This window comes from Cervus canadensis, chromosome 21 (genome assembly GCF_019320065.1).
Source record: "Cervus canadensis isolate Bull #8, Minnesota chromosome 21, ASM1932006v1, whole genome shotgun sequence".
NCBI classification, from domain to species: domain Eukaryota; kingdom Metazoa; phylum Chordata; class Mammalia; order Artiodactyla; family Cervidae; genus Cervus; species Cervus canadensis.
The window spans coordinates 36,468,583-36,478,734 of NC_057406.1; the positions used below are offsets into that span (position 1 = coordinate 36,468,583).

General features: G+C 40.1%; 1 protein-coding gene across 1 annotated transcript in view; it reads left to right on the plus strand.

Annotated features, from left to right (window-relative positions):
* The window catches only part of MRPS35 (mitochondrial ribosomal protein S35), a 45,595-nt gene extending 40,103 nt beyond the window's left edge, over window positions 1-5,492 (plus strand). The window contains exon 8 of the mRNA XM_043440709.1: window positions 3,871-5,492. Coding sequence (XP_043296644.1) covers window positions 3,871-4,140 — 270 coding nt within the window. The 3' untranslated portion in view covers window positions 4,141-5,492. The remainder of the gene's footprint in view (window positions 1-3,870) is intronic.
* Window positions 5,493-10,152: the final 4,660 nt, after the last annotated feature.

A 10,152-nucleotide genomic window follows, 5' to 3' on the forward strand; every position in this document is an offset into this window, starting at 1 on the left:
GTCTCTTCATTTCCAATCTGTCACACAAACCCTGGATGATAGCTCAGAACCTCATTCTTTGCTCTTTTCTCAAGTAGAGTCCTTCCACGTGGGCCAGGTGCCAGTCTCATACAGAATTGGAAAATGGTCTCAGGAAAGAAAATGGGTAGGGGTTTTCAGAAGGATGCTTCCCATATCCTTGCAGCTTGGAATTCACATTCATCTAGTCCTTATTGATTCTGGAACTCTCTGGTATCTTTATTGCCTAGCTTTTTTTCTGGGTGAAGCCAAAGCAGAGGCAGGCTGTGACCTGTTACATCCTATTTGAAAGTGGAAATCATAATGTAAAATTTAAAAAAAAAATTTAGAGTTTTTTTTTTCCCCTCAAGGATTTTATATCTATACCTCTTTAAGTGAAAAGTATTCTGAAGTGACAAGCATTGTGTAAAATATTATTGCTTTTTTATCATTTACAAAGACTAGAAGATTATTTTGGAATTGCTTTTTTGTTTTTCTTCATTTTCAGGATGTTTTATTAAGGAGACATTTTACAAAGTTTCAGTAACAGAAACAAGTAAGGGTGCCATTCTCAAGGTGGTGAGAGTGGGGTACCACCGCACCCCATATATGAAAGTGCTGCAAGCTGTGGGGGTGTGGGCCGCCTGGCGGGGCTGTGGAGCTTGGTTTCCATAAGGGAGAGAGTTGGGAAGACAGCGGTGACCTCACTCTCCATCATTCTCTAGGTCTCCTGCTGGTTCCTCCCATTAGCCAGATCCAGCCAGGAGCCAGAATTCAAGGGATTCCAGGCAGGGGTCCATTGGGATTACTTTTTTTTTTTTTTAGTTATTTTTGGCTGTGCTGGATCTTCATTGCTGTGTGTGGGCATTCTCTAGTTGCGATATGGGCTTCTCGTTGTTGTGGCTTCTTGTTGCCCAGAGCACAGGCTCTTAAGAGTGTGAGCTTAGTTGTGGCTCACAGACTCAGTTGTACCGAGGCATGTAGGGTTTTTCCAAAAGCTTTGGAAATCGCTAGTCTTTTCATGACTTATTGGGTGGCAAAATGAGATCTGAAATGGATGAGAAGCTATTTATAGCCTTTTTTTTATCCCATTTAGTGTGAATATTCATGCCTGTTGCTAGAAAAGTAGTAATCTGTTTGATTAGGGGTCGCCGCTGTCACCTTCTTTGGAGAGGTTACATAACTTACGGCATATGTGCCGCTCTGAACCATTCCCGGGTGACTGTGACCCTGTGTTTAACTTCTGTGATATTTAGTTTTCTTATCTGTAGAGATGTTAAAATCTAATCCAGTAGGTCTTAATACAAATTATATTAATTACTACATACATGTAAGTATTGAAGTACCGGGTATATAGTAAGTATTCAAATTTTGGAGATTGTTACTACTGTTAACTTGGAAGTTATACTGAGCTGGGCAGAGTTTGGATCCTAAAGCTAGAGTATATGGAAAAACAAGCGTTTTGTTAAGCTTGCCGCTGACAGTGACTGGTTAGAACAGCAGTGAGTGTATCCGTGTGTGCGTGCTGAGTTGCTTCAGCTGTGCCTGATTCTCTGCGACCCTGCGGACTGTAGCCTGCCAGTCTCCTCTGTCCATGAGATTCTCCAGGCAAGAATACCGGAGCAGGTTGCCATTTCCTTCTTCAGGGGATCTTCCTATCCCAGAGATCGAACCCAGGTCTCTTATGTCTCCTGCATTGATAGTCAGGTTCTTTATCACTAGAGCCACCTGGGAATCAGTGTTTTTCATGTCACTGCACACACAGAAAATCCTCTCCTGAGATAAATGACAGAGGGGGACGCTTGTAGGTGTCCCTGCTGCTCCAGGCTCACGGGGCACCTTGAGTGCCGAGGAATTAATATCATGGCACAACTGTAAACACATCTCAGAGACCAATGTAGAATTGTATATACCAAATATAAGGGGAAGATTAAAAACGTTGGAAATTATTAGTGGATTTAATGTGGTTAGCTCCTCTGTTTAAGCACCTATTTCAAGTCAGTTAAGAAAATCCAGATAAACCTAGGTGAAACAATTTTTTAAACAGTTAAGTTTCTTAATTGCTTACTTTCTAACAGTTCAGAATGAGATGGAATGACTGTTTTACTTAATGCTTTATAAAATGTGTTCGTTGATCTCAGTTTATTTCACTTGTAAGTTAGAATTATGAAGAAACTCTGACACTGTCTTGAACATTAAAAGCATTGGCAAGAGTAGATAGGCTCAGTAATGTATTTAATTTAGGGCATTTACTTTGTTAAGGGCATTTACTTTGACATTTATTCCTTCCTCATATATTAGAGTGAAAGCTAGGCAGGGTAGCATCATTTTGTCAGTTATTTTTTTAAAAATGTACAGACTTAGAGTTTGGCTGTTAGAAGTTATTTGCAACAAGGTTGTTGGGGACAGGGCACAAGAAGAAGTTATTTCATATTCTCCCTGCCCCTCTGCCAAGCCTAAAACCTCCCTTACCAGGTAAAAGGGGGCACAGAGTTGATTCTCAGCTGGATAAGATGTTTCTAGAACTTAAGTTGGAACATTGTCCTCAGCCGTAAATTCAGCATAAGGAGGTGGGGCAGACACCGGGGAGCTGCGAGCACAGAGACCCCACTCCGGCTGAGGAATTCAGGAGCTGAGGAAACACTCTGTGTCTGTTTGTTTCTCTTGAAGAAGAGAGTCCACAGTTTGAAGGATTAAAGGAGGGTTTCTTCTTCTTGTGGGTCTCTGTGGTGGGGGAGCTTCTTCCCTGGGGCTTTAGTGATCCAAGTGGGGTTTGCTGAGTCAGTGGCGTCCCCAGTGGCTTGTTTGCCTTTGGCGGGGCTCCTATGCATCCTTTGAGGGACAGATTGCTCGTGCTTTTCTCTTCTCAGGAGCTCTTGGGGCGGGAGTGGGGATGGGAGGGTGGCATGGATGGAAACTGCCTCCTTCTTGCTAACTCATTTGGTTCTGAGGCTCCTTGGAGCTCTTGTCTGCTGAAGCTGTGGTCTATTTCAAGAGGAATTTTCAAAGTTAGAATGTGATCTCTGACAGCCTTACAAACCTGCCTTCACTTTTAATACTTTAAAACTTTATAATTTGGGGGGTTTCCCACCTTCAAATGTTGTAAAACTGGTGGCTCATTCCATAATAGCCTATGGCTCACAATACTGTTATGTGTTAATTTGGAAAGAATGTGGCTGGTATTCCAGCACTTCTCTGAACCAGGGTGTATTACATATGAGCTGTGTTGCTTGATTTTTTTTTTTTCACAGAATGTTACATCTTCATTTAAATCATAAATCTGAATTATATTAATCTAAAACCTACCAGTGTTCCCTGAAATAACATGGTAATAATTTCTGTAAGAAAAAATAAGTAGTATTGAAAATTATTTCCATTTTAGGAACAGAAAGTAAAGATAATAACAAAACAAAATTCTAGAATATATAGTCATTATAACTAAAAATCACACAAACTTTATATTTTAATTTTTATTATAATAATTGGTCTTCCCCTTGTCACCCCACAGGCATGTTACAAAGATAAATACCGTCTCCTTTCAGCGCTCATAGTTTAAACCTCAGAAATGTTTGCTGTGTTCGAGTTTAGAGCCTAGAAAGCTGCAAGGAGTGAGTTTTCTGTGTCTTTTGGGAAACAGTCTTGCTTTGCAAGTGCCATCTGTAGGGCAGATAAAGTATGAATCCTGCGGATAGAATCAGTGAGGGGTAATGAGGTGTTGGCGTAATAAGAGTGTGTGGCCCCCAGCTGTTGGTGCAGGTAAGCGGCTGTGCTGGATAAGGGAGGTGAATAAAGGTGAACATGCAAAGTGTTGACCAGACTTTGTCTTTGAGTAATAATTCTCAAAATCAGAGATCGTTTTTTTTTTTCTTTCAGAAAACTGAAGAGTGGGAGAAAAAGAAGACTGAAGCAGACATGGAAGAGTATGTATGGAAAGATAGCGCCTCAGAAAAAAACATTCTGGAAACCCTTCTCCAGATTAAAGCTGCTGAGAAAAATCCAGAATTAAGTAAAGAAGAGCTCCTTAGTATGAAAGAAGTTGAAGATTACAAAAATTCTGTTGTTAGTCTTAAGAATGAGGGGGACAATGAGAATACCCTTTCTCAGTACAAAGAATCAGTGAAGAGACTATTACATTTGATGTAAATTATATAGAAAACTTTCCTTGATTTATTAATTTTATGATACATATGTAATGATTAATTTGATATAAAGTTGAAAATGTTTTTCTTAAAAAAAGCCATTGTTTAACTACATCAGAGTTAAAATTATTCCTTTCATCCTAAGATACAAGGGCAATGATTATTCAAAAGTTTTCTTATGTACTGGGGCAGTCAGACTAATTTGATTCTGATTTCTTCTGGTCCTAAAATGTTTGAATTTTATTTCTACCATAACACCTTTAGTATTCATACACACACACACACACACACACACACACACTATTGTTCTTTTGTCACCTGCTCTATTTCTTTCCCTACAAATTAGTACTTACTGGTTGCTTTTGAATAATGATTTTGGTTATTTGGGAATTTGGGCTCAGAACCCAGTCCCCTGACTGCAGTTTAGTGTTTTGTCTACTTAACTGCTACCTGCCTAGTGAGGTTTTTGCAGATGCTGATTCTAATTAGAAACAGGTTCTTGGCAGTATTTTCTAACCTAAGAAGTTTGTTCCATCCCTCTGTTCTGGGATCACTTTATGTTGATTCAGTTCTGTTTAGCATCCTGTTTCCATTTTCTTTGGCTCATTTCTCCAAGCCCAAACTCGCAGAAAAGTGGAAGTGGAGGTTGACCGATATTCACCTCTCTGGAAGCCCCAACTAGAACTTCCACAGCTCAGGAAAGAGATAAGATATAAAGACCTTGAATTTAACTGGAATAAATGACAGTGATGACTGCCCTAAGAAACATTTCATTCCATTTAGCTATCTGTTGAGTACTTTTAAGTATATCTGTGAGTCATTTCTTACCACTTGTAAAGTTGTCGATGAGTAATTTAAAATTGAAAGAAAGGAATTATGTAGGCTGTTATTTTCCTAAAACTTATTTTGCTTAACAGAATTTGAGAATATAACATGCTAAAAGGAACTTCAGAACAGTTGCTCAAAAGATGTATGTAAATTGAAGGTATGATTTGGTATTAGCAAGACCAAGAGTCCATAGGTTATGAAGGATAACAGTAGAGCCTCAAGTTCCATCCTCCATTGGATGAAGATAGTGAATAAAAAACAAAGTAGATACAACTGAACTTCTCCATCTGATTTAAAGTATATGTAAATGTATCAAAATGTTACATTTCTTAGAGACTCAAAGAGTTGAGGAAAACTCAGAGGCTGAAACAGGATTGAAGAAGGAAACAAAAACAGTAGAAGCTGAGGAGAGGTGGTTATTTGGAAACATGTGAAGAGGTGGTGATTAGGGTCCTCAGTCCTGGAGTCACAGTATAGTGCAGATGGAAGCAGACGGAGTAATGATCTGTAATAAAGAATTTGACTTTGCCCAAAGAGATTCTGGCCTCTTCTGTCACCTTCGGGGAGGTAATTTGTCATACCTCATGAAAGTGTCTTTGTTTATGGCAGGAATTGGTCACAATGGATTTTAGGGTGGGGCTAGCTACACCTGATAGTCTTAGTTTAGTTCAGTCGCTCAGTCGTGTCTGACTCTTTGCGACCTCATGAATCACAGCACGCCAGGCCTCCCTGTCAGTCACCAACTCCTGGAGTTTACTCAAGCTCATGTCCATCGAGTCGATGATGCCATTTAGCCATCTCATCCATTGTCGTCCCCTTCTCCTCCTGCCCCCAGTCCCTCCCAGTATCAGGGTCTTCTCCAGTGAGTCAACTCTTCGCATGAGGTGGGCAAAGTATTGGAGTTTAACCTTCAGGATCAGTCCTTCCAGTGAACACCCAGGACTGATCTCTAGGATGGACTGGTTGGATCTCCTTGCAGTCCAAGGGACTCTCAAGAGTCTTCTCCAACACCACAGTTCAAAAGCATCAATTTTTTGGCGCTCAGCTTTCTTCACAGTCCAACTCTCACATCCATACATGACCACTGGAAAAACCATAGCCTTGACTAGATGGACCTTTGTTGGCAGAGTAATGTCTCTGTTTTTTAATATGTTGTCTAGGTTGGTCATAACTTTCCTTTCAAGGAGTAAGCATCTTTTAATTTCATGGCTGCAATCACCATCTGCAGTGATTTTGGAGCACAAAAAAATAAAAGTCTGACACTGCTTCCACTGTTTCCCCATCTATTTGCCATGAAGTGATGGGATCTTTGTTTTCTGAATGTTGAGCTTTAAGCCAGCTTTTTCACTCCTCTTTCACTTTCATCAAGAGGCTTTTTAGTTCCTCTTCACTTTCTACCATAAGCATGGTGTCATCTGCATATCTGAGGTTGTTGATATTTCTCCCTGCAAACTTGATTCCAGCTTGTGTTTCATCAAGCCCAGCATTTCGCATGATGTACTCTGCATATAAGTTAAATAAGCAGGGTGACAATATACAGCCTTGACGAACTCCTTTTCCTCTTTGGGACCAGTCTGTTGTTCCATGTCCAGTTCTAACTTGCTTCCTGACCTGTATATAGGTTTCTCAAGAGGCAGGTCAGGTGGTCTGGTATGCCCATCTCTTTCAGAATTTTCCACAGTTTATTGTGATCCACACAGTCAAAGGCTTTGGCATAGTCAATAAAGCAGAAGTAGACGTTTTTCTGGAACTCTCTTGCTATTTCGGTGATCCAGCAGATGTTGGCAATCTGATCTCTTGTTCCTCTGCCTTTTCTAAAATCAGCTTGAACATATGGAAGTTCACGGTTCATGTGTTGCTGACGCCTGGCTTGGAGAATTTTGAGCATTACTTTACTAGCGTGTGAGATGAGTGCAGTTGTGCGGTAGTTTGAACATTCTTTGGGATTGCCTTTCTTTGGGATTGGAATGAAAACTAACCTTTTCCAGACCTTTTCCACTGCTGAGTTTTCCAAATTTGGTGGCATATTGAGTGCAGCACTTTCACAGCATCATCTTTCAGGATTTGAAATAGCTCAACTGGAATTCCATCACCTCCACTAGCTTTGTTTGTAGTGATGCTTTCTAAGGCCCACCTGACTTCACATTCCAGGATGTCTGGCTCTAGGTGAGTGATCACACCATTGTGATTATCTGGGTCGTGAAGATCTTTTCTGTACAGTCCTTCTGTGTATTCTTGCCACCTCTTCTTAATATCTTCTGCTTCTGTTAGGTCCATACCATTTCTGGCCTTTATTGTGCCCATCTTTGCATGAAATGTTCCCTTGATATCTCTAATTTTCTTGAAGAGATCTCTAGTCTTTCCCATTCTGTCGTTTTCCTCTATTTGCATTGATCGCTGAGGAAGGCTTTCTTATCTCTCCTTGCTATTCTTTGGAACTCTGCATTCAAATGGGAATATCTTTCCTTTTCTCCTTTGCTTTTTGCTTCTCTTTTTTCACAGCTACTTGTAAGACCTCCTCAGACAACCATTTTGCCTTTTTGCATGTCTTTTCCATGGGGATGGTCTTGATCCCTGTCTCCTGTACAATGTCACGAACCTCCGTCCATAGTTCATCAGGCACTCTGTCTATCAGATCTAGTCCCTTACATCTATTTCTCACTTCCACTGTATAGTCATAAGGGATTTGATTTAGGTCATACCTGAATGGTCTAGTGGTTTTCCCCAGTTTCTTCAATTTAAGTCTGAATTTGGCAATAAGGAGTTCATGATATGAGCCACAGTCAGCTCCTGGTCTTGTTTTTGCTGACTCTGTAGAGCCTCTCCATCTTTGGCTGCAAAGAATATAATCAATCTGATTTCAGTGTTGACCATCTGGTGATGTCCATGTGTAGAGTCTTCTCCTGTGTTGTTGGAAGAGGGTGTTTGCTATGACCAGTGCGTTCTCTTGGCAAAACTCTATTAGCCTTTGCCCTGCTTCATTCTGTATTCCAAGGCCAAATTTGCCTGTTACTTTAGTTGTTTCTTGAATTCCTACTTTTGCATTCCAGTCCCCTATAATGAAAAGGACGTTTGTTTTGGGTGTTAGTTCTAAAAGGTCTTGTAGGTCTTCATAGAACAGTTCAGCTTCAGCTTCTTCAGCATTACTGGTTGGGGCATAGGCTTGGATTACCTTAAGCATGCTGGAAAAACCAGCCATGTGTTTTAGGGTTGGGGGTGCTTTGAGTCTCTCAGTAAATCAGTCCACCTAGCAGCTGAGATCAACTGCCCAGGTAATTGATCAGTCAGGTGTATCTGTGTAACAGAGCCTTGATAAAAATGTAGAACACTGAGGCTCCAGTAAGCTTCACTGGTTGACAGTACTTTGGACATATCGTCACACACTGGTGCTGGGAGAGTCATGCATCCTGCTTCCACAGGGAGAAGACAATGTCTGTGGAACCCTCCCAAAATTCATCCTAGGTACTTCTTGCCTTGGCTGATTTTAATCCATATCCTCTCCCTGTAATAAACTGTGGCTTCCCTGGTGGCTCAGATGGTAAAGAATCTGCCTGTAATGCAGGAGACCTGGGTTTGATCCCTGGGTTGGAAAGATCCTCTGGAGAAGGAAATGGCAACCCACTCCAGCGTTCTTGCCTGGAGAATCCCATGCACAGAGGAAGCTGGCAGGCAACAGCCCATGGGGTCGCAAGGAGACAGGACTGAGCACCTAACACTTGCACTTTGATGATAAACCGTAAGTATAGCAGCTTTCATTGAGTTCTGTAAATTCCTCTAGTGAATTATCAAACCTGAGCGTGGTTTTGCGACTTGCCATCCCCCAAACTTATATTTGGTGTCACAAGTAAGGGAGGTCTTTAGAAGACTGTGCCCTTTTAACCTTTGCAGTGCGACTAACTCAGCAACTGACTTGAAGACTCTTAGGCTGTGGCATTGACACCTAATGGCAATATCTTAGGGCTGTAAGATTAACACTACAAAACTGCAGTCATTGTATTGTTACCAGTAATTAAACAGCGCTATTTGTCACTATTTAGACTCTTGCCCTTTAAGCTAGTAATTGATCTAATATCACAATGAACATAATGAATATCCTTCTAATGAGGTTTCTAAGGGACACTTTTTGCTATATTGATATATGATCACTTCTGACTTAAAACTTAAATTCTGTGGCTCAGAAGTTACTTATACACATAGGCAACTAAGAAATAGAACAAACCTGTTTTCTTAATTGTAGGGAGCTTTAGTTTTTTCTTTGCATATTTTCTTTCCAAATTGGTAAATACATCACACAATATTTGGACTTACTATAGATTTTTTCCCCCAAAGGTCTTGGCCAATTTCAGTGTCAGAAAGATTTCGATAATCGTTATTTCTTAAATGTGTGTAACAACCTTAGCCTTCGTTGTTGACTAAGCTCTGAAATCTTTGTTTCTTGAAAGTTTTAAATTCAGAAGTTCTCTTCAGTCCCTCTGACTTCCAGTAAGGATGTGATTTCAGGTCCATTTGTTTTTGCTTCTTGGCCAACCTTTTGGGTCTTTACTCAGTTTATCTGATGGTCAAAGGTAGAGACTGAAGAAGAGGGGGAAGAGTTTGTTTTCTTACAAAGTAAGTATGTTTTCCCCCAATTGTGGTCATTTTTTTATAAAAACAGCAGTTTTAGGGAACAAATAAAATTCTGAAGAAACCTCAAGGAAGAAAAAAAAAATTTTTTTTTAGTAACCCTAGTTTGTTGGGAAACCTTCAGACAATTTATATATATTTGAAAGAAAAGTAAGTAACCCTTTAAAAGAATGTGTATACAAGTAATTTTTAAAGATATCTTCCCAGATAACTATCTTTTTAGGGTAGTTTAAATCTTGATATTCCCTCTAAATTGCATGTTTTTTGCTTTTTTTTTTTAACTAGTGTATTAAGAAATATATATGGGGAGGAAATGGAAACCCACTCCAACCCATTTTCTTGCCTGGAAAATCCCATGGACAGAAGGGAGTGGCGGGCTATTGTCCATGAGGTTGAAAAGAATGGACACAACTGAGCACGCACACACATACTTACTACAAATAGCTGTTTAATGTCTGTTCTCCCATTAAAAAATATTTTTAAGGATGAGACTAAGGGTCTATAAAGTGTAAGATCATTAGAGACGGTAATTCAGTTTTCCATACTTAAAGAGTCAGAGTATAAA